Consider the following 25,748-nt stretch of genomic DNA (forward strand, 5'->3'; position numbering starts at 1 on the left):
TTTCACAACAAACACACATACACAAATGATCCCTTACATAACCGATAAGTATACTATACGTACACATATTCAACGTTTTGCAGAAAACATCTATTGAGATGACCCTCACCCGAGCGTGTGCTCAGGTGTCAATTTCACCTGTCGATACCGTGCATGCTGATGACGTAACACAGGCAACTAATGTTTGTATCAAATAACGTCCCACTACCCCTTATTTTTCTAAGTTTTTGGTATTTTCATCAGTAAAAACACATTTTAGGGCACGTCTCAAACTTTATTCCCTCGGTCTACATTAGGTAGATGTTTCTTGAAGTGATATTTGTTATTTAAGTAACTGTAATACCTCTGAATTTTAAATATAAGTCAAAAAGCATTTTCTAGCATTTCCGACAGTACTTTAGTATTGCCCTCAGGTGCAGTTGTTGTAATGGGAATGACCACATGTAACACGAAATGAACCTCTCATGACTTTTCAGGGAAACTAATGAAAATATTATAAGTTGTGAGCATATATACTTTAAACATCCATAAAAACTGATATGTTTAAATTCTAATAAATAATTTCCATCAAAAGGTTTTTGAAAAAAACAAGATGAAAAAAACCCCAGGATAACATTAATTTCAGAAAAAAACACTCCTTGGGAAACTTGCCTGTATATCAACAAAGTAATCTGAGTTAGAATATCTAATACTTATGGCATGGAATATGATATAATAACAATCAGCCTACGGAGATATCCTTCGCACAAACACTGCACAACTAAATGAAGAGTAATACTAAATTTGAAGTCCTATGACAAAATGAATCCATCTAACATATCTCCAACAAGTGTCAAATGATAGATGTGAAGGCTGGTAGGGTTTTACACTTCTCATCTTGCAAACAGTTCAAGGTATACTTATTACAAATAACACAAGGCAATTGAAACTTAATATGTGTATGAATTTAATTTCTCATCTACCTCTGAGCTAGATCAGTCAATACAGTTCACTTATCATACGCATCCTTTCACAAGTAATACTATGTATGGGGAATATGTGTCAAGATATTACTTTCCAGATGCTTTTACATCAACAAATGTTATTTAATCCCTTACTTCTTTAAATTTATGTTTGGACTAAATCTGGAGCATCTTTCCAGCTACTGTTACAATAATGCAAGCTCAGATCTCTTAAAAACATGAGAAATTAATGTGAATTGTTATGTCTTTGACATTATGCTGTATCAAATTACCTTCACGGACACTAAGTTTTCGTTCATAACATCTTTTCACTGGAGAGATTATGATTCATGGCTGTTAATTCTGTGAAGATCAGCTCAATGCAATCAGTTTAGCTTTTGCTGATACACATATAGGATTTCTCATAAAGAGGTGTGCAACAGGGCTGACATGTTAGCCCCATTTACTTACTACAATAGACAGAAATAGTGAATCATTGTAGCCTAAAACAGTTGATTTATTTGAACTACAAATTATAGGATGCTTTCATAACTATAAAAGTGAGCCGAAAATATATGTTTCAGAATAAAGAAAATGAAAATGTATTACTAATATCCATCTATTAGCTATTGTTTTCCCACCTGTTTTCTTTATTGGCATGAAAGTTAAAAGAATCTGAATTCCACATTGATTTCTTGTGTAAGTTGAACAGCAGATTTACAGGATTTCAAAATTGAAATACAATTTTTCATCTCTTTTTTCAGCATTCGACATCATCTGTCATGGCTCTCTAGCTTGCCAGTCACTTCCAAAAGATAAGTCCATAGTCGCACTGATGCTTTTACCAGTCCTATGTTGGTTTGTGGTGTATATATCTAACAGATTCAGACTCTGGGAATAAAAAAGTTGTAAATTTGTCAATATTGGTATTCTCAAAGACAAATTTTGTCTTCTTCAGTCCTTTCCTTTGTTACAACTGCAGGCATTAGTCTTCAAAATGATAAAATGAAAAAGTATGGCTTAAATCACTGAATGTGAATTCTTGTACTTTAAATGTAGCTTGGAACAGGTCAGTGGGTCAAAATGATTTTTACACTATACACCAGCTTGGGTCAAAGATTTTCCATTTATCCATATCTTCATGGAAACCTGTAACATCAACCCTTTTGACACATCTTCTGTCTTGCAATACATCAAGTGTTGTTTTAAGTCCAAAACATGCAAGCAATAGAATAACATACATTACCTTTATAATGATTACTAAACTATTTGCTAATTTCATAAATCATGTTGGTTAGGCTTGGCCAGGTCGCTTGTGGACTGTTATCATATAATGTCTTCTAGATCATCACTTACAGCATCTTACACTGGCAATAACACTTCATTAATATCTGAAAGTAGCTCAAGGACGGAATTTGAGTATGAGTGCTTTCATTATAATACTTCACACAGAGTGATCTCCCCTTTGGCTTCATGACCTCTGCTACACCGACCAATCAGCAGTCGTGGCACACTGTATTATGTCCTGACTATCATATTGTCTCATACTGTGTCACACATTGAGAAAATGTTAAATAACCATCTGAAATCATTCAAATATAAAAAGGAACCTCAAGATGTAAAGATTTTCCCTGCATCGAGACTTGCGGTATCTTCTTGACACTTGGGTCTCCTGGGAAGGTCTTGAGTTGCATTTCTTCATTTATTAGTTGTGTTTCGGAGGGAACTGGTGTACACACATGTCCTATATTTGTTGTGGATTAAGAATGGTGAGATGTTGGCTTGAGATGGACAATGTCCAGCTGACTCCCTGGCATGAGGTGGTCAAAGAAGAAGGTCAGCAGCTGATGAGACTGAAACAAGAGAAACATATCAGTAAATACAAGCCCTCCTGTGATGTTTCATATAATATAACACCTATGGGAGCCAGAACAGGTCCCCAGTATCTAGGGGTGGGTATTGCAGAGAATTTTTATATTGCAATATATTGCGATGTGAAAGCATATATTGCGATATGTATTGCAAGAAGTTTTTTGTAACAATAAACTACTTATAATCGACATAATTGATGGGCATTTTAGAAGTTGAGTTGATGAAGAATAATGACAATTATTATGGATATACAACTTCTTTTATTCTGTGGAGGCGACGTTTCGTCATAGGTTCTAATGTCGTTGTCAAGCAAGTAATCGCTTTATGTATAAATAAAACACAACAAAATTACTTTGCTTGATTAAGCTTTAACAAAAAACTTTTAATCATGACAAAATAAAAATATAAATAATATTTGGCACAAATGAAACAAGGAAAACATCAACATAGTGGTTACTAGTTTGAACTGGTGTCTCCATTCTCAAAAAAAGCCCTGAGATTTTAGACAGCACTTGACCTGGGCCTAGATTTTCGAAGCTCTCTTAGCGCTAAGATAGTCGTACGTGCCATACATTTACATCAACTTACGACTATCTAAGCGCTAAGAGAGCTTCGAAAATCTAGGCCCACGTCAGGACATATCAGGGATCATTGGTCATTAATGAGTAAATATTTAAAACATTCATAGCTTTGGCCAAGGGAGCCATGCCAATATACACTTGTCAGAGGGGTACACAAAGTATGTGACTACTAGTTGTCTGATGTCCACTTTTATGGAAGCCACGTTGGCTGAGTGGGTTAGATCACTGACTTTGTATGCTGGTGATTAGGTGAGTCTCTCTGAGATGGTGGGTTTGAATCCCAGATGGGACTCAATCCCCAAAAGTACTAGAATCTGTACTTTACTGAAAAACTGTAATACCAAATATGACCTTTCAGTCAAAGGTTCGTCTGTTCCACTCTGGAATATTTATAAGCTATTGTGATCCAGTTTCAATGTTAAGCGTTAACAGCATTCTTTGTTTTCATATAATCATGTGCGGTTAAAACATCCACTGGTTCAATTTATATATTCATAGGCATGGAATCGGGAATCAGCAACAACAAGTTTCTCTGTTCCAACAACATGAGATATCCTGTATTTCCAGACTTGCAGATGTTAATCCTGTTATTGAGTATTTGTACCCTGGAAACTTTATCTGTAATTGATAGTGTTACCAGATGATAGAAATACAAATGTCTGGAAACTGAATCCTCAGTACCAGGACGTGGCACTACTGAAAACATGTTTATTGACAGTATAAATGAAACAGTCATGGGGAATATTCCATTGCACTATCATGATGTCAGTCACATTAGGTTGTGGTGACACAGACAACCATCAATTACAATTACAGGGCATGCTTACATAACAGAACGGCAGAGTCGCCCACAGTTGAATAAAGGAAAGGGGTTGAGTGTGGTCTGTGGTGGGGTATGGTAGGGTGTAGTGTCGTTGGGTGGAGGGTACCGGGATGTGGTTAGGGTGGAGCGTGGTGGGGTGTGGTTGAGAGTGGTCTGTGGTGGGGTATGGTAGGGTATAGTGTCGTGGGGTGGAGGGTACTGGGATGTGGTTAGGGTGGAGCGTGGTGGGGTGTGGTTGAGAGTGGTCTGTGGTGGGGTATGGTAGGGTATAGTGTAGTGGGGTGGAGGGTACTGGGATGTGGTTAGGGTGGAGCGTGGTGGGGTATGGTAGGGTATAGTGTAGTGGGGTGGAGGGTACTGGGATGTGGTTAGGGTGGAGCGTGGTGGGGTGTGGTTGAGTGTAGTCTGTGGTGGGGTATGGTAGGGTATAGTGTAGTGGGGTGGAGGTTACCCGGGATGTGGTTAGGGTGGAGGGTGGTGGGGTGTGGTTGAGAGTGGTCTGTGGTGGGGTATGGTAGGGTATAGTGTAGTGGGGTGGAGGGTTCTGGGATGTGGTTAGGGTGGAGCGTGGTGGGGTGTGGTTGAGAGTGGTGTTGTGGGGTGGGGTATGGTAGGGTATAGTGTAGTGGGGTGGAGGGTACTGGGATGTGGTTAGGGTGGAAGCGTGGTGGGGTGTGTGGTTGAGAGTGGTCTGTGGTGGGGTATGGTAGGGTATAGTGTCGTGTAGTGTGGAGGGTACTGGGATGTGGTTAGGGTGGAGCGTGGCGGGGTGTGGTTGAGAGTGGTCTGTGATGGGGTATATGGTAGGGTATAGTGTAGTGGGGTGGAGGTACTGGGATGTGGTTAGGGTGGAAGCGTGGTGGGGTATGGTAGGAGTATAGTGTATTAGTGGGTAGTGGAGGGAAGTACTGGGATGTGGTTAGGGTGGAGCGTGGTGGGGTGTGGTTGAGTGTAGTCTGTGGTGGGGTATGGTAGGGTATAGTGTAGTGGGGTGGAGGTTACCAGGGATGTGGTTAGAGTGGGCGTGGTGGGGTGTGGTGGTTGAGAGTGGTCTGTGGTGGGGTATGGTAGGGTATAGTGTAGTGGGGTGGAGGGTACTGGGATGTGGTTAGGGTGGAGCGTGGTGGGGTGTGGTTGAGAGTGGTCTGTGGTGGGGTATGGTAGGGTATAGTGTAGTGGGGTGGAGGGTACTGGGATGTGGTTAGGGTGGAGCGTGGTGGGAGTATGGTAGGAGTATAGTGTAGTGGGGTGGAGGTACTGGGATGTGGTTAGGGTGGAGCATGGTGGGGTGTGGTTGAGTGTGGTCTGTGGTGGGAGTATGGTAGGGTATAGTGTAGTAGGGTGGAGGTACTGGGATGTGGTTAGGGTGGAAGCGTAGGGGGTGGTTGAGTGTGGTCTGTGGTGGGGTATGGTAGGGCATAGTGTAGTGGGGTGGAGGGTACCGGGATGTGGTTAGGGTGGAGCGTGGTGGGGTGTGGTTGAGTGTGGTCTGTGGTGGGGTATGGTAGGGTATAGTGTAGTGGGGTGGAGGGTACTGGGATGTGGTTAGGGTGGAGCATGGTGGGGTGTGGTTGAGAGTGGTCTGTGGTGGGGAATTGTAGGGTATAGTGTAGTGGGGTGGAGGGTACCGGGATGTGGTTAGGGTGGAGGCGTGGTGGGGTGTGGTTGAGTGTAGTCTGTGGTGGGGTGGGGAATGGTAGGGTATAGTGTAGTGGGGTGGAGGGTACTGGGATGTGGTTAGGGTGGAGCATGGTGGGGTGTGGTTGAGAGTGGTCTGTGGTGGGGTATGGTAGGGTATAGTGTCGTGGGGTGGAGGGTACCGGGATATGGTTAGGGTGGAGCGTGGTGGGGTGTGGTTGAGAGTGGTCTGTGGTGGGGTATGGTAGGGTATAGTGTAGTGGGGTGGAGGGTTCTGGGATGTGGTTAGGGTGGAGCATGGTGGGGTGTGGTTGAGAGTGGTGTTGTGGGGTGGGGTTTGGTGGGGTGGGGTTGTTTGTTTGATGTTTAACACCGCACTCAGCAACAATCCAGCTATGTGGCTGTGGCCTTTGAATATTTGAGTCTGTACCAGACAATCCAGTGATCAACAGCATGAGCTGTTGGGATAAGATGACATGTATCAACGAACCTGAGAACCCAATTCCGTTACTTGTCTGTTATGACAAGCATAGGTTTCCGAAGGCCAATTCTAACCCAGATCTTCAAGAGTAGGTAAGTGAGTGAGTGAGCGAGTGGGGTTTTATGCCGCTTTTAGCAATATTCAATATCATGGCAGGGGACCAGAAATGGGCTTCACACATTGTAGCCATGTGGGGAATTGAACCCGGGCCTTCGGCGTGACGAGTGAACGCTTTAATCACTAGGCTACCCCACTACCCCTATTCAAAGGTGTGGCGTGTGGTGTGGTGTGGTGTGGCGTGGCATGGCATGGTGTGTGGTGTGGTGTGGTGTGGCGTGGCGTGGCGTTTGGTGTGGTGTTTGGCGTGGCGTGGCATGGCGTGGCGTCTGGTGTGGTGTGGTGTGGTGTGGTGTGGTGTGGTGTGGTGTGGTGTGGTGTGGTGTGTGTGGTGTTACTTAACAAAAGAATCAATTGTTTTGGCTATTAAAATCATGTCAATAAACAATTCCGTTATATGTTTCATAAACACCAACAATAGGAGTCAAATCTCTCTTTCCGTGTACAGGCAGCATGATATGGCTATTGATATCCCCTGTGTCACAGATACACAGGTGAACAGAATACCAGGAACCTAGCTGTGATATGTCACAGGAAATTTAACTGTCAAAACTGACTGACAACTGCAAAATGCAATTCTTCTTTATAACCAAAGTAGTATCAGTTTTCACAAGTTTCCCTAAACATCTCATGTAATCACTTTCCACTTGATTACATGAGAAATCATGCATTTCTCAGAAAAAAACTTTTTAAAAAATTCATCAACCTGGAGTGTTAACGGAGGAAATTAAGTAACAAGACACTTAAAGTAATTCTGAAGTACTGGATGAATAAGTTAGCCTAAAAGCTGCAAACGAGGTCCAGTTTGGGTTGTCTGCTAACAAGTTCATTGAAATATACACAAAAACAATTTCTGAACTCAACATAAACCCAGTCAAAACCTATCCTCCATATTGTAATTCAAGAACAGAAAAACTGGCAGGATGTGCTATGTATTTATGTCTAACAAAACCAGCACCCTTACAGGGCCTCACTATGAAATAGCTCCTTGATTAATAGCTCCCATAATTTGGCTTGCATTAATTCTAGTATGTGTTGTGTTGTGTATCGTGCATGCCTTGTAACAAAGTTATTGCCGGAAATTGTCACTTCCTACCTCACAGAAAGTGAACATGAATATTCATGAGCATTGAAAGGGGAGGGATCAATTAATTGATCATTGTGAACCCTGACTTGAGCAATTTATTCTGGTAAAACGTGTTAGGGACGGCAGTTGGAAGCTGATACCCTTTCTATCATTGTAATTTAAAACGAGTCTCTAAAAGGGAGTGAGGAGGAATTAATAGTAATTATTCTGGTATTTTGAAATTCTTCAAAATCACTGGTTAGCTGGCTGTCAGTTGACTGTCAAGGCATTACAATTTGTATTGAATTTTCATAACTTGAGTTACTCAATACAGCATTCAGCCAGCAAGGGATGTCGGTGACACAGTGTTGAGGCTGTTGCTCCAGGGCGGTCGTGCTTGGCTCAGACTCATTCAGCTTCAGTGAGAAACATACCAACTTCCAGTTGTCCTGGTACAGCTACACCATCCCACCCCACCAAACCCACCCCACCCCACCCCACCCAGTTTCAGCTGCCATATCAGTGCTCGGGACACAAGGATGGGATTACACATTGTATCCCTGCGGAGAATCTTGTGTAGATCTATGGCCTTCTCCACTTGACAATGTCTACACGCTCCACCTCAATAACCATAACTACATTGGAGAACAAGCTCTTCGGTCAACCCAAGGACGTCTCTACTAGTTATTACTTTAGGAGATAATTACTCAGCAAAGCAAATGAACCTAAAACCCTTCAGTCACCCAAATAAACACAACATCTAAGGACACTTGTTGAAGAGCTTCGGTTTCTACTTGTATATTGGACATCTTCAACGTTAAACTGTCAAACACACTAAGTGAACCTACATAAAATGTTCACTCTTCAGACAATTCCTACAGAAGTTTTCCCCAAACCCTCATCATGCAGCTATAAAGGTTACTTTAGCCTCTTTCATGTGACTATGAGAGTATCTTATACACAGCAGGAAACAGCTGGATATTTCTTGCTCTATGCTTGTGGACAATAATTAACTAGTCCTTGCTTGAATGAAAATTTTCATGCCAAATCTTCATATTTTTGATATCATCGTGCTGCTGTACATACTAAGCATTCTAAAGACCCTGAACATTTATTTGGCCATGACACTCACTCATGACAAATAAAAGGCAATATACACTAGAAAGTAAAACGACGTTTTTGTTACTTTTACTACTCCTTACAAAAACTTTCTAGCCTCAGGAAACTGGTTAGCATAGCTGTTGGGCCCTTTCAGGAAGATTCCCGAGATGTTTAGGTGCAAGAAGGACAGTTTCTAGAATAATTCTGATGCAAATCTATCAATATTTCCTAGTCGTTAAATTGCAACTTTTGAAAGTCCCCTAAGTTGTTTAAATGCAACTTTACCAGATTCCCAGAACTGGTCCCCAGCAACAATGACAGCTTCCTAGAGGGTGTTCCCTGAATCTGGGAATGTTATCAAAATCCAATTTTTTACTCCTAAAAGACATATCTCTGCATACAAATCCGTGGACACCTGCATAGACACCTACTTCAATTTTTTTTGTATGAGTCATCAAAGCACAAAGCAGTCATGAAAGCACACAGCAGTCATCAAAGCACAAAGCAGACATATCAGCGTATCTGAGCACTGTACATTAAAATGTATACATTGAGGACCCTGACATTATCTGTTGTGGATATTTCAGAATATTTACGTCCTCTGGGAGTTTTCTTTCATTGAAATCATTCATTCCAAATAGAGGCAATAAAGATAATAAACCCATATTACATACGAAAGTTGACATCTGATTCAAGATGAAGAACATGTGCATCATTCTGTCCGACTGGGCAATTACTAGTACCTTGGGTTCACCTGACACAGTTTTCATGGAGGCACTGTCAGATCTTTACAGGTCTTACTGTCGGATCTTTACAGGTCTTAGTGTCGGATCTTTACAGGTCTTACTGTCAGATCTTTACAGGTCTTACTATCAGATCTTTACAGGTCTTACTATCAGATCTTTACAGGTCTTACTGTCAGATCTTTACAGGTCTTACTGTCAGATCTTTACAGGTCTTACTGTCGGATCTTTACAGGTCTTAGTGTAGGATCTTTACAGGTCTTACTGTCGGATCCTTACTGTCAGATCTTTACAGGTCTTACTGTCGGATCTTTACAGGTCTTACTGTCGGATCTTTACAGGTCTTACTGTCAGATCTTTACAGGTCTTACTATCAGATCTTTACAGAGCACTAAGGTGATCGTAAGTGACTAAGGTAACCTCAGTGTAATGTTAAAGATTGGACTTAGAGTGTATTACAGAGCCTGAACTAACATCAGCTGAAGCAATGAGGATATGACAGCTAACTCAACTCATAAGCATTTACAAACTCAAAATCTGTAACTCAATTTTTTAAAACATTTTTGCTGGTTATTTTCTACTTGGAAAAATGTGTCAATCAGTTGCTTCCTCATTTTAATTGCTTCCTCAATTTTAATTCAATTTAAAAATGATTTGAGTTGTGTGGTTTTGTTTGGTAGTTCATGTGGGAGAATTTAAAGAAACAAAAAATATAATTTGAGTTGGTGTGTGTGTGTGATTGCAAAATATTTGACTTTTTTTAACTACACACATAAGGGAATAAAAAGTTTTGCTACTGGCAGTATTACAAATTTCTGTCATTACTCAAATCAAAATTTAGCACAAATTGTCTGCATCTCTCTCTCCCATATTCAATCTCCGGATTAACCATCCAAGCATTCATTTGTCATACTGTTAGTGACACGGAAACTAACACAGTTAGTGCAAACACTTGACATTGGGGAACATATGAATTATTAATCTTCAAATAATTTAATGAATGACAATATCTTCTTTGGAAGTCAATGAAACATTTTGCAAGCACATGATAATATACGAAATCAATAACGTAAGCAAGGGAATTAAGGTTGTTTAAAAAACAAATAACACTCTTGAAACTGTTTCGCAAATGAGAAAAATGAGTGAGTGTCAGAGATGAGTGAGAGCAAAACTTGACAAAGCTGTTTGAAGTAAGGCAGAGAATAAGGACTTTATGTTTCACAGTGAACAGCATTGTACCAAGGAGATAGGACTACACAAGATTGTTTCTATCACAGCGGCCTGTTTTGGTGAAAGGATCTACAACTATAATTCTTAAGAAGAACTTGCTGGATATTACTCAGAACATCCAAAACATATACCAGCGACATATCAGGATTCACTGTGACTGACACTAATCAGTCAGGGAGGAAGAGGAATTTTAGTTGTGTCCATTTTACCCTTATCTGAACGTTCAAAATTTAAGCTGTAGAATCGGATAATAATTATTCCAATTTTCCAGTATATTTGGTAAAATTTATGCAATGTTGAACCATCCAACTGCCGTAACAGATCAACTCTGAATATATAGCAGGCTATCCCACCATGCAACACTGCAGGATCATGGGACGATCAGCCATTTGCATATTATTTAATCAACTCAAAGCAGTAACAATTGCAGGAATGGACCTGACAGAAAACTAAAATGAGTTATCAGAGGGCTCTTTAGTAAACAATGGAAGTGTTTATCAGGCACTAGGCCCGTTTACAGGATACAATACCAGCAGCAATGGAACAAAGGCCGTTTGTTGTCAGCTTCCCTAATCTCTGCTACTCTATTGTTTGCCAACAAACACCATCCCCGTCCCTAAAGTGTCATTACCCAAATCAAGGTCCTTCTTTCCAGAGCTAATCATTTCTGCAGCTCACCTAACCATCTGTTTTCATTTCATCTCCATACACCCCAAGATTGCATGTTTAACCCACAACGAGCAAACATGCAGGAAGGGTAGGACTTGAGAAAGCCAGTGTGCCGTGAATCGGGGCCAATATCAGTGTAACACTCCTCGGGCTAGCTGATTATTGCAACCATTCTGCCTGGGTAATAACGGAGTGGACCTGAGATTGAAGCCAGCTCACTTCTCTGTCCTCCGGTTCCGATTAGAAAACAAGGACAGAAGGGATATGTTTATTAATACATGAAGCAGTAAGGTTTATTAGGTCCTGTTCATAAACCAGCAAAACACTGGCCATCTAATGCATTTATTACATGGTTTTGGATTTGATTTAGTGCTGGTGTAATCGGCTTGGTTTTGAGGGGTTTCCTGGAGCTAAAAAACTACATTGGCCAACTTGTGTCTTCTTTGGGCCAGGAAATTCCTACTTAAATGATGCAGTATATTTTCATTGATGCTGGTATGGTCTGGTTTAGGGACTGGGTGAAAATATGTGAAACTAATTGCAGCAATAGCTCAGGAATATCATATGACTTGGGCTTTACACATGGAGAGACAGCCCCATTGTAGGATAACCCTCAGCTTCTGTCAAGAAAAAGATGCTGTAACCGTGAGGGGAAAGCTTTTAATTCTATTCACATTATTGCTTTAAATTTAATTTTCTTTCGACATTATCTTAATACTTTAATGTACAAGCTTAATTGTTAATTCCTTAATTATAATTACTCTTCGAGAGTATCAATGTAAACCTGAGAGTTGATAAAAATACCCCAAAGGTGATAAATCTATTATGTATAATTACATGAACACAATTTCAGAAAAATAGAGAATGTTTCATTCTTGTGTACAAAATGTTGAGTTAATATTTCTGGTATGCATTACTGATTACATGAGACTGATCCCATCATTATGTCTTCTAACACTCAACCGTGTATGTCTGGTCAAAGTTCAAGTCTGTGAGGCTGGCCATCATTACCTGTCATCACAGGGGTGGGTCACAGGCTATTGATGTACTAACCTGCTGAAAATAACGTCCCTATCCTAATGATTGTCATATTACATACCCCCCAATGTCCTTGTACATTTTTCCATAACCCTCTCCAAAGAGACAAAATGCAAAAGCACGGCATATTATCAAATATAAGTACCATTTCCTCATGACCTTTCTCAAAAATGTGTATTATTTTTTTACGAGACTGCCATATGTTTGGGAGACATTTCCTCAATGAGATGCCAACCCTGGTCCTGTATTGGCTGAAAGCTGGGCCTGAAATCTGATCATGTAGATTAAATGTATGACTATGACAAGGATAACAAACTTCATGTGTATGAACAACTTGACAGCTCTTTTACTGTAAATAAATCAAGTTGTTCATCCATACATTTCAAATTGTTCCTTCCTTTTTACTGCTCCAAACTCTCCGCCAAATGCCTCTGATCAAGATTAAATGTAAGATCAAGATGTGTATGAACAACTTGACAGCTCACTGTAACATCAGAATTTAACACTTTTCTAAATGCCTCTCAAAGATAAATGTGCTATTGATACTAGTGGTGACAAGGAACTGGAAATAATTTGAGGGTATAAAGAGACAGTAATGTAAAACTGACTCAGCGGATGATCAAATTGAAATATTGTCATCCATAAGAGCAGATTGGCAAGTCATATGTTACTATTGTTCCTTGAAGGCAACTAATACCATATTGGAAAATTTGGAAAAAATAGCAAATTTCATTTCTCCCATTTTTCTGTCAAATTGATCATGATCATAAAATGATCCTATCCCCAAGATCCCAAATGTTTACCCTAAGATTACAGTGTGCATCATTTTGCCAATACGTTGTACTGGTGTTTTAACATAGGTCTGACTTCAGAACCTGATTACATCATCACAAGGGTGAAGACAAAGACCCAATAGGATTCAGATTTGAATAGGTTCCCAGCAGCCTACGCTGGTCAAGGGTGGGACTAAATGGATGAAGCTGGTGACTGGGCTGATAGCAAGCCATCATTTCCAACAGATATGGATCACTGCTCAATATATCAACCACTCGACTGTCAGGTCCCGGCTTATTTTACAGGATGCCAATAATATAGTTTTGTATAGTTAAGTGCAGTTAATTTAACAACAAACAAAGAAATAAATAAAAATCAAGTCCATTTTTTACAACTGCAATCGTGGAGCACTTAATCACAAAATACAGCTTGAATTTGCATTGAAGAAACATTGAAAGTAGCAGATTACATTTTGTAACTTTCATTTAATAATTGAACAAGGGTTCAAATCCCCCCTTCCTGACCACCCCCTAAAACAACGGTAATAGAAGACTCTGGCACAACAGTAGACGGAATTACAGTTTCATCCAGGATCTAACTATAGGGTCTCATCTGCATGGGTTCTAAACTCTCGTGTTTTAATTAATAAGGCCACATCATGCAGGGAGATACTGTCACACTGAAAGCCCTTGCTTGAAATCTTACAATAGGGGTCACTGCAATTGTTTGAAAATGACACATTTTACCGAATATTGATTCAAAAAGGGGTTACAGTTTCCCTGTGTGTGCTGGTAAAGTTAGGAGCCAAGAGCTTTAAGAGATTCACATGTTTGTTATATTTACAACTATATACAATACAAAGTTGAATCTGCCACACTGATTTCAATACAATTGTACTGAATGACATTTAGAAGAATATAAAAAAGATCTACATAAACAACTATATAATGTGGCATAATTAATTTACAGCATTTGAACAACATAAATTAGAAGTATATATATATGCACGAGGTAAAAGTAGTCCTGAACAGCTTTGTCTGTAATTACACCATCATACAGTCTGGAAACATGAAAACATTCAAATGACTTTGGCATTTCCCATCATTGTATATGACCATTTCATGTTTTTCAATCAATAAAAAGAACAAAAAAAAGATAATTTGATAACTCCTGTGATATATTATCATCAAAGGAACAGATGTCTAGTGTCAGGCCATCTACTTCAAAGAACGAGATCATGAGCACTGTGAATCATGACAAGAGTCGACTTACAACATAATGCTTGACAAGGATTAACAGCATTGAACCTTTCAGGAGTAGAATGAAAACTAAACCAAAAATTAAATTTGCTTGTGCCCAGATGATGAAATAGTTTACAAGGAAGTCCATTTCCAAAACCTGCAGAAGGAATGAACTTACAGTGACTTAATGCGATTTCTTCCCTTGAAGGGGACTATTCATTAGAGAGCAGTGGATCTTTGAAGATGGCTTATTCTATTCAGCTGTTAAACGTCTGATGTACTGTATGCCAACACATCACCACATGCACTTATTAACTGGGATTAAATCTGTCCCTTTTGACATAAAGATTCGGATATACCCTTTGGTGATGTTCTGCAGTGCTCTGTGACGGAGCACATGTGTGATGATGGCTCTGTGTGTAGCAGAGCTGTACTGTGTCTTATGGAAGAGGGAATAACAGACTTGAAAAATGTCTCTTCCCTCCCTTAGGCTCTTTATTGTTGTGATAAATCACCATCAGTTATGTGCACCCAGTTATCTGATTTCACAGATTAATTGAAGCCAGTCCGGTTCATGTGGGCATTGCCCATTTAAAAAAAATTATTCGAGCTAAAGAAAACATTGGAAAAAAATAAAAATGTTTTTAAAAACTTGGTTTATAAGTCTGCTGATCTTAAACAAAATGAAAATAGAAAAAAAGTGTAGAGCAGTGTTTTTTCATTCTATCAACCAGAAATATTTTAAATGTTAAAACAACCATCTCATTTCCTATTGTTGTAACTATAAATCCATTATTTGAAATTTGAAAATCATCTTAATAATTCCTGCACCTACTTAACTACCTTTTTCATTATCAGCTTGAGGAAATGAAAAATATAAACATCTTAAATTAGATGTTCTTATTCTGTATACTTTCAGCTAAATGACCTGATATACTTGAACCCAAGTCCACACGCCAAGGGTAAGATGAAACTGCAGTACAGCCAGCACATGACTGGGCACTATTCCATCTCATTAGGGTCTTACCATCACATGAGAAGGTACAACTTAACGTCAAATGGGTAAGATGAGATAGCAGGACAAGATAGGCCACAAGACTAAGTTCAATGGGTAAGATGAGATACTAGTACAGCCAGCACCTGACTGAGCACTGTTCCATCTCATTGAGATCAGACTTCATACCAGGACAAGATAGGCCACAAGTTATGTCCCACGGGTAAGATGGGATACCAGGACAGCCAGCACATACAGAAACACTGGGTATGACATATCTGTAAAATGACACATAAGGTCAGATAGCCTTGACATGACACAGCAGTGATATGAAACATGAAAAAAGATTAAGAAATATTTTTTTCAAAACCTTCATTGAAACATTTCATATGTTTGACATTATCACAGATGTTCTTAAAAGCAAGAATATATACTTTTTAAAAGCTTGAAGCTATCGCAGACAGTTGCACACCAGCTGACATTTGAGAAAGTGTTTTCTTTTCAAACGCATAAGAAAAACCTAGAGGCCTCATTAACATACCAAATTTCAGACCCTGAACTGTAGTGTTGCAGCTAACATACAGCATAAACAGGATTCATTTTATTAATACCAATCATCAAAAAGCAAGTACAAACGACAAAGATGAAAATGAAAGCTGAATTATGCAAATAGTGGAGAAACAAGCTCTGTCACAGCCTGACCTGATAAAAGCTGCATTTCAAATATCCTGAGCAACTTGTGCCGAAGGCTTTGAGAAACTTAAAATTACGCATAATAAAAGACTAGGCTGAATGAAGCTGTGGACCCACCCCCAGCTAATGCATTTTGTATGTTCTCACCCACTGCACAAACCAACCTTCCAAGAAATACTCATTTGCTGTGCATAAACAAGCAGTGCAAATTATGCCATACATCTTGGTTGCTATTCGCGATTGACCAAATTTGTGTGTAGGAGATTTAACACACTGCCACTGCAATAATCTTGTAGTAACTCAGACCCATAGCTCTTCCATGTAGAACTGGGAAACAGGCAGGGCATGGCGAATCACCGTAGAAACAGATTACATTTTTTACGAGCGTATTGATCTAACCGAAATCGTGAATCTATTTCTGTGAGGATTGGGCTGTGGAATCCGTGTTGGGTTCGTGCGGGAGGAGAAAAGAGGAGGATGCGACCTCGTTGTCATGTCATGCTGAGGTCTGCTAATGATAATGATGAATTTTGATTTGATATTTTCAATATCTCCTCAAACGCTAAGATGATGATGTCATTAAGCGGGGAAATAAATCGCGTAACGGCACCTTCTTTCGGATCATGCTTCCATTCAGCTCAAAATGCATTGGTGATCTGAAATTTAATTATCTTGTCCTTTATAACACAACCCAGAACGAGTCTGTTTTGTGTCGGAATCAATTAAAGGGAGGCAACCCTGTTATACCAGGAATGAGAGTTTTATGTGGAGCCTAATTTTAAGTACATTTGCATCAATATTTTATGTTTTGGCTTGAATGACAAGGTCACGTTTTTCGCACAGGCATTTCGGAGTCAGATGTCATGTGTCTAAGCTGATCGCTAGCAGAATTGAATTAACTTTCGGAATAACGAAGAAAGCTGAAAGAAAACACAATAAGATAAATGTCATTTGTTGGTTGTAATAGCGATGTATGGGGCTAGTTTGTTGTGATCAGCTATAATGATCACTTCCACGGGAATCTGCAATTACGAAAGCCGGCTGGTGATAGAAATATATTTGTTGCTTGAGGCAGATTGGCTTTTTGCTTGATTAACTGTGTACAAGTGTGTTTGTTTTTCTAAAACCACTCCTCTCTTCATGAGGCTCCAGCCAATATAATCCTGTGATTTTCTGATGAACTCCGGCAAACTTCACCTCTTTTGATGTGCAAATGAAAGGGAACACAGCGATAGGAGACGTTTATGGCGATGAAATAGAACCAACATATAAGCCACAATGTTCCGTTGTTTCACAGTATTTTACATAGACAGACCATGCAATGAAAACATTCATACATCAAAAGCAGTACTAAATCAAATACCTAGTGGCATTTTCTATTTCCTGAGTGACTCATATCTCGGAGAAGTTTCCACTTATTGCAGTAATTTTAACTAATGCACTGATGAAAACAGGCCAACACACCAGAAACTTGTATATGTTGATGTAGGTGCTTACATCAAGAAATCTTGTTTAAATTACTTGCTCCTTGACAAATACTGAATAAATTTAAACTTTTGTCGTCTGTGACTTCAGTAAGAAAATTCAGTGCAGGTTATTATCAGTATAAAAATACCATTTAAAATTTATATTTCCATTATAAAAATACCTTTCACACACTGTATGAAAAGATTTAAAAAAAAGAATTTTAAATCTATAAATTTAATATGGTAGCGAAAAATCCTGCAGCAAGCAAGTACTAAAACCCAGTCCTTGTGCAATCAGCTGGCACTATCAACTCTTGATTGTAGTCGTTGCTAGAACTCATTGTCCAAGACATTACAAGATGATGGATCAGAATGCTGTGGAAATAAAGATGTGAAGGAGAAGTGGAAGACACTCAACCTTGTTTCACTTTACATGTGGACAACCAGCAGAACATCTTGTAGAGTGTGTATTAATTATAACATCATCAAGGAGGCCATCTATATTTCATATGTTGTATGTATTACAAATCCAAGTTCAACCTGGTTGTCAGATCAAATTAAACAAAACAAATATGTTCAGGACCAGCAGTGATTAGGGTCGCAACCATTCAGTATGATTCATCGAAAATCGAATCTGACACTTTAGTTTTGATTTTCTATAACCATTATCACTATTTCGATTCGATATTTGAATACAAATTTAAATTATTTCCACACAGCCAGAGCGTAATTTTGACTCCAACTCGGGCAGTTTCGAACGCTGAAATATGGTGAAACTTGATTGGTTGACACCGGGCTAATAACAAGCATTGTCACTAAGGTGACATAATCCCCCGCCGCAAATTATCAAATCAAACTTAAAAAGTAATGAAAGTGAGGGTCGCAATTTAAGATGAAGTTAAATGTCAACAAAAACATGACCAGTCAACCTCTCTTGATTTCTTGCTCTGTAGTTGTTCAAACGCACAAATATTTTCTAGACTCACTTTGACCTTGACATGAATGTCTTAGTGTATGAAATATGCAAAAATAGTAATAAAGAAATTGCTTATTGAAAAACATTCAAGGGAAGTCTTGAAAGTCTATGAAGAAAATCAAGTGAACTGTGCTTGAGATATCTCGCTGACAATCTTGACAGGCAGGTTAACATGCTGAAGTCTTCAAAGTGTTGCCGTGACCTTGAAAATTATGTGAAGGTCACCAAAATCGACTGGGCCTTGCACCTTCTCAAGATGAAGCTTGGTGTCGAATATGAAGAAAATCCAGTGAACGGTTCTTGAGGTATCTTGCTGACAAGCTTAACATGCAGCTTAACATGCTGAAATCTTCAAAGTGTCACCATGACCTTGAAAATTAGGTGAAGGTCACCAAAATTGACTGGGCCCTGCGCCTTCCCAAGGTGTTGAATATGAAGAAAATCCAGTGAACGGTTCATGAGATATCTCGCTGACAAGGGTAAAACGTTAAAGTCCCCTTGTGACCTTGAAATGAAGGTCAAGGTCACCAAACCTGACTGGGACCTTTCTTTTACTGTGATGAACCTAGGTACCAAATATGAAAAGAATCCAGTCAACAGTACTTAAGATATTTCAATTCGTACGTACGGACGTACGAAGCCTAATACTATATCCCCCGCTTCGCTAAACGCGCGGCAGGGGATAATAAAATGACAACTGTTGTTAGTAGACATCGCCAAGTTGGCGATGGATTTCATGCTAAAAATGCCAACTCTGAGAGTTAAATGAAATCTGATGTTTTTTACTTGTATGAAGAATCGAATCGAAAATGATCGAATCGAGGGTCCAATATCGAAAATCGAATTGAATTTAAGTCTAGATGAATCGTTGTAGCCCTAACAGTGATATATGGCCTGATTCCAGCTTGTGAACAGAATGAGATTCTGATTCTAGTTTTGTCTCTTAACTGTGCTGGTACATAAGAAGTAAATATGAAGCATGATTATATAAGATGTGGACATGTAAAAACTTCAGATTGTATTCTTATATATGACTACTCTATTGATAAATGTCAGTCCATGGTTATTCCTTACATCTGTCCTTTGTTAGGCCTTAGCCGCATTCAACAAAAGAAATTCTAAAATAATTCCAAGATAATTTCTTTGACATGTTGATAGCAAAATTTAATACAATTTTTTCTAATCATTATCTTTTCAGATCATCAAGTCAAAAACTCAGACACTTATTCCTTTCAACTCCCAGAAGAAAATTTAAAGCAGAGTTCCAGATACCCTTTGGATGAAAAACTTCTCACTGAATCAATGGCCTTGTACACTGAAGTGCTTCACGCTATTTTGGCTGGGTCAACGATGCCATTATAGAACACAACGCAGGAATTGATCCCCGGAAGTACATCAGTTTAGAGTTGAGGAAACAGAGTTGCTCTCAAAATACACTTCAGACCATAGCCCCATTAGCGAGGAGGGCGCGTTCTTAGGTAAACGCCAACCTCCATTCTATTTCTCCAATCCAAGCCTTCGCTTTAGAAACAGCAATAGTTTCATTGGAAATTTCTTTTATTCTGATGGAGACTTTTTTTAACGCTAAAAGCTTAAAAATGTAATTCATGTCTGCATTTGCCTCGATTATTTTTATAAAACTGAGAGTGAATAATTTGGGTTGGTTCACTCTCAGTGGGAGCCGAGAAACGTGGGATGAATTAATATTGAATTAATTCTATTGAAAATAGTCATCAGAAGTAATTTGTTGACAAGCAGAAAACTCTCCAAGAGATTTGGAACAGAGGAATTTGATTCCAGAATTTCAACATTAATAGGAATCACAACTCACAATCGGATCAGAAATCAACTTCCCTGTCAAATATTACAGCAATTTACTTCACAATCACTTGCTACAGGTCATAATCAAATTTACAAAATAACACAGAAACTACATATTCATGACCTCAGAAAGCACTCACTACCATACTGACATTACAGTGCTCTATATCAGTCTGAACACTTGAGTGGACAAGACACGACCAAGCTCTCCGAGTAACACTTGAAGTGACTTAAGCGTTTACATGGACAGTTACTATTTCCTTCAATGCAACAATTTTATTCAGTACACAAATGAAGATGAACACTGTTTCCTCTCACTTATTCCATGATGTCTGATCATCAGGAGACTAAGTTCGCAGTTTCTATTACAAGTATCCATGAGGAACAAAATCAAAGCAACAAAGAATATTCAACTTATAAATATATTGCCATACATTGATTTGTAGAGATATCAGCCTGTGTAATGTCACAAAATGTTTTAGTGAGATGGTATAATATTTGTCTCACCTGTATGTTTGTAAAAACCTTGTTTTAAACACTGTACTCTTGTGGTCTTTGACGCTCAATAAACATTTTCTTCTGAAGCCGGATGAACTAAGTAGGATGTTTGTAAGACTCAGGTTTTATAAATGGCTAACGTGACAGATGTCACAGCTACATTGAAGCAATATGTACACTGCAGCAGACGGAACAACAAAACTAGTGGTCGACAGTGTGAGCATAGCTCAGGGCAGATTATTTTCCTATCAGTGTTAATGAGCATAATTAAAATTCACAAACAAGTGCCTTTTGACCTGTTGTACATCATCTAGTGTCTGAGCCTCGTCAGTCAACATGATATGTCTGTGTAGAGGAGAAGAGTATCAGAATAAGTGAGTTGGTTTTAGCAATATTCCAGCAATATCAAGGCAGGGGACACCAGAAATGGGCTTCACAAATTGTACCCATGTGGGGAATCGAACACTGGCCTTCGGCGTGACGAGCGAAAGCTTTAACCACCAGGCTAGTCCACTGCCCAAAGAGTATCAGATGAGAAATACTGTTGGTTTTCTGTACGTTTAATGGTGGTAGGGTAAGCAGAGAAATATATACCCGCTTCACAAATCAATTACCCAAACAAAACCTAACGAAACTTACTGTAGTTTCTTTTATGTGAAATATGTTTTTAAGACAATACATAAGACAAGCAGCTAACTCCTACAAATATTCTTCATTTATCACGGAATAGTATTTCCTGGTACTCAAATATCAAACTATGTACAAACATGACAGAATGGAATTCGGATTCAGTGAAGAAACTTACTTAAAAGATAGTTTTTAATACTCCATTCACATTTTTATATAAATCCTACCAGTATATTGCCTTCTTATAACTTTCTCATTACTGTCCCAATTCTGTTTACATGTTCATGACACATAGATGGTACGAATAATGCTGTCAATGGCATCAAACACATTCATTGTCAATTATGTAAACTTGTTTTTTAGCAAGCTGTGGTATATAGCGGCTTTAGCTATCTGAATGAATGACAGCATCTGGGAAAGGAGCACGTCAATTACAATCTCCATCCTAGGTGATAATTAGATCAACGCTGATTAGATTTTAAGCCAATTATCTCTGCCCTAGACGGCAAACTAATTTATTTTCCAACTAAGATTAAGATTTATGACAAGATGGTGACAGAAATTGACAACAAAAAATTGTAAATTACAACAAAGGCTGTCGCGAACTACCACCATGGCCTTCTTTATGCTTACTGATTGATTTTTGTTCCTCTTTTATTCCACTTCTTCAGAAATTGAATTTCAAAGTTTAAAATGCATACTGTCTCAATTATTACTTGTATGACTTTGAAAAGCATAAACTTTCAAATTCTTCCACTGATCTCAAGAACCTTCACATCTACATATATCACTTTTCTGGATTTAAACAACATGCCATATTTGTGAGAGTGTTTTTGTATATTGACTATCCAGTTCATATATATATAAATTGTAGCCCTGGCAAACACACGGACTGATGTTTTTGTAAAAAGTAATCTTGCAATACTGTGAACTATACCACTTATATATGAGACATTTCCTACATTGTTGATTGTTCCACAACTCAGTTTTCTCATTAATCACTATCATCAATATCGACTTGGTAGCCCTTCAGCATTCATTGAATGATCCAGATTTCTGAACATTGATCTTTGACTGTTTAGGTCAGGGTCCTGGCTGTATTTGTCTGTCTTGTACACTGTTTGTGTTCAGTGTGAAGAAAGATATCAGGAATAAAATTATGATTGATAATAAACCAGTCAATAGTCATTTGTCTCCTAATGACTTCTGATAATTTGTTAGTGATTTTTCAATCATGATGTCATAAAAGTTTATTGCTTTTGTAAGTTTTAACGCAAAAGATTTCCTAAAGTAACTTGATTTTTTCAAAGATGTAATGTCAGAGTGCTGTACTGAACTCTTAACAATATTGATTATTTTTTCAATATTGTTTGTTTAAACTCACTCAACAATATTTCATCTTTATGACAGACACAATTTGTGTATAGTTATCTCTCGACCTAACAATCCAGTGATTGACATTAAGAGCAACAAAAACCAAGGCAACAAAGTTACAGACTGACCACTAACCCAATTGGTTGACTCTTTGACCAGCATAAGTTGTTGGGGACCTTAAATAGAAATTTTAAACTTTTTAAATCAAATAGGCATGAATCCTGACATGATCAAACTTGGCATATATAGGGTACAATATCCTGACTGACTGACTGAGTTTGCTTTTACGCCGCTTTTAGCAATAGTCCAGCAACATCACGGCGGGGGACACCAGAAATGGGCTTCACACATTGTACCCATGTGGGGATTCGAACCCGGGGTCTTCGGCGTGACGAGCCAACGCTTTAACCACTAGGCTACCCCACCGCCCACAATATCCTGAACACAGACACAGGAACACAGCCTGTGTAAAGGCATCATCGTGAACACGAAGGCGACATATAGTATGACTTGGCTTGTGAAGAATAATTGTCTCATTGTATTTGAGGAGCAAACACGTTTATGATGATTACCTAAAGCCTAGAAACAGCCAATGTCATTACATATATGTCCGTGGTGGTAGAAGCTGACTCCAGCTGATGAACACCGGCCAGTAGCTGCTGAATCACTGAACAGCTCGTGGAACGTCTGCTGGCAGGGTGTCCTCCTCACAACTCTTACCTCATGTTCAGTGAGGGGCTGTTACACAGTTTAATACAATCTACTCATTAACGGAAGAGGAGAAAAGTCAAATTATGTCTTTGTTGTTTGGCAATATTTGAATGTCTAGTTACAATATATGTAAATATTGGTCATTGCAGAAAATTACGTTGCACAGTAATATAGATATGTCAATATTGAGGATTTCTCAGAGACAAACCTTTATTCTTATTTGTCTCTGATATTAATATAAGTGGGTCATTTTCAAGATTGGTAGGATTTTCTGTCCGTTCCGAATAAAAAAAAAATCTGTGAGTTTAAAAGGATTTTTTTGTTCAAGAAAACATACTTAGATGTTGATTAGTCAGTAAATGTGTTACTAGTATATCATTAGTCTTGTCATTTTGAAATTTATACTTAACCACATTTTGGGGTCAAAATTGGCAGATTTGCTCCATCCGGTGACGGTCATAATATCAATGATTACAAATAATGTAAATATAAATGCAAATAAACAAATTAATTCATATTATGCCAATTAGGATTGATCAAGCATACTCAGACTGAAATTAATTATTTTTAACTTAAAAGAAGTTTTTTTCTACAATTGTAACATGCTTGTCCTGTGATTCTGTGTCCTGACCGTTACCAGTGTATGAAATTCCTGCAATAATTTCCCCCTGGAGCTGGATTGTAATACTACTTCCTGTGTCTGTTTGAGCTAGCCCCTGTGACAGCAGATAAAATAAAGAGATTCAATACATTTTGAAGAAAACTGACACCGTCAAATAAGTATAAATGTTATGTGTCAACCTTAACTGTCCAGACCGTTATAAATTACCAGTGTATTTTGTGTCAAATATGTATCTCTTTTTTTTAAAATTTCAATGGATATCGTGTCCAGAAGTGGAAGAGGTTGAAGGCATGTCCTTTGAAATCTTTTAGGGATCATTCATTTTTTTATTTAAGATTTACTTACAAATTGTCTTGACCGTTACTGTCCAAACCGTTACCATTCTGCAAAGTAACGGTTTGGACAGTCCTTGTAACGGTCAGGACAAAATGATTTGCATTTCAAAAAGTTATTCATTAATATTTGAAGTATAACAAATTTATAATTTCTTTAAGAGTTAAGATAGTTTAAGCATGGACTTGTACTGTTGAAAGGAGTTTTGATGTAGTAGCATAAAAAACACAGTCTCTAGTAACGGTTTGGACAAATAATACTAACGGTCGGGACATTTCTTTAATAAATTTCAATTTTTAAGAATATGTTCTATGGTGTGATAATAAATTTCTATTTACTTATCTATCTGCTTTTGATAATAAAAACCAAAACAAATTTATCACGTTAAATTTCTATTTTCTATAAGATGTATAGTCTTTATGAATTAAAGGTAACGGTTAGGACAAAATGTAGTAATGGTAAACAACTTAATTGTATTCCAACCTTTAAAGATTGTTTTGGTGTAGTCTGTTTTGACTTTGTGAGATATGTAAGACTACCATTTACTTTGAATATTGATAGGTGCTAATATGTGGGCCTTTGTATTTGATAAATATGTGTTACCATCTCACTATTAACAAAAGCTAAAAGTATCCGAGTGAATGAAAGAAGTATATATCGTGGAGACTAATATTGCACCATAATATCAACAGCAAAATGATATCTATGCAGTGGCCTGTGTAGCATGACCATGCGTACAGTATCATAGTTGTTGCAGTACCTTTCAGAATTTAATCTTGTGCAACTTTTTAGAGGGATAACATTTGTTTGTTACACTGATGTCCTGACCGTTACCAATAATGTCACAACCGTTACTATTCATTCAAATTTCGTTCCCCAATTGCACTCTTCTTTAGATTATAAGTGATTTTAAACCTAGACAGGTATGTTTTTCTATTTTTTAGAAGCTACAGTTTGTTTTTATTCAAAAGCCTAAATTCATTCACAAGTTTTATATTGATATAACAAATGTCCAAACCGTTACCACAACATGGAAGAAAACATGTCATATTAGTTACGAGTTACAATTTCTAATACACATTTCACTGTCTGTCCAAAATAGGGTTATCAGTTCAAGTAAATGATATCATTTTTTTTCCTTTCATGTTACCTGTTTCTATGTTGAATTAAACTGTTTAAGGCTTATGTCCAGGCCGTTACCATTCCTGTCCAAACCGTTACCACTATTGTCCTAACCGTTACTGGTGTTAATTGACTGCTCTAATTAATTCATGATAATACATGAAACACTCCTCTTTAGGCTGGTGTCATCAAAAGA

The 25,748-nt window shown here is 38.3% G+C and overlaps 1 protein-coding gene across 1 annotated transcript in view; it reads right to left on the reverse strand.

Moving 5' to 3' along the window:
- Positions 1–1,821: 1,821 nt before the first annotated feature.
- The window catches only part of LOC124290002 (dynein axonemal assembly factor 8-like), an 81,741-nt gene continuing 57,814 nt past the window's right edge, over positions 1,822–25,748 (reverse strand). Inside the window, exon 27 of the mRNA XM_046726678.1 lies at positions 1,822–2,794. Coding sequence (XP_046582634.1) covers positions 2,702–2,794 — 93 coding nt within the window. The 3' untranslated portion in view covers positions 1,822–2,701. The remainder of the gene's footprint in view (positions 2,795–25,748) is intronic.

This window comes from Haliotis rubra, unplaced genomic scaffold (genome assembly GCF_003918875.1).
Source record: "Haliotis rubra isolate DU_JTF1 unplaced genomic scaffold, ASM391887v1 Scf454, whole genome shotgun sequence".
Lineage (NCBI taxonomy): Eukaryota > Metazoa > Mollusca > Gastropoda > Lepetellida > Haliotidae > Haliotis > Haliotis rubra.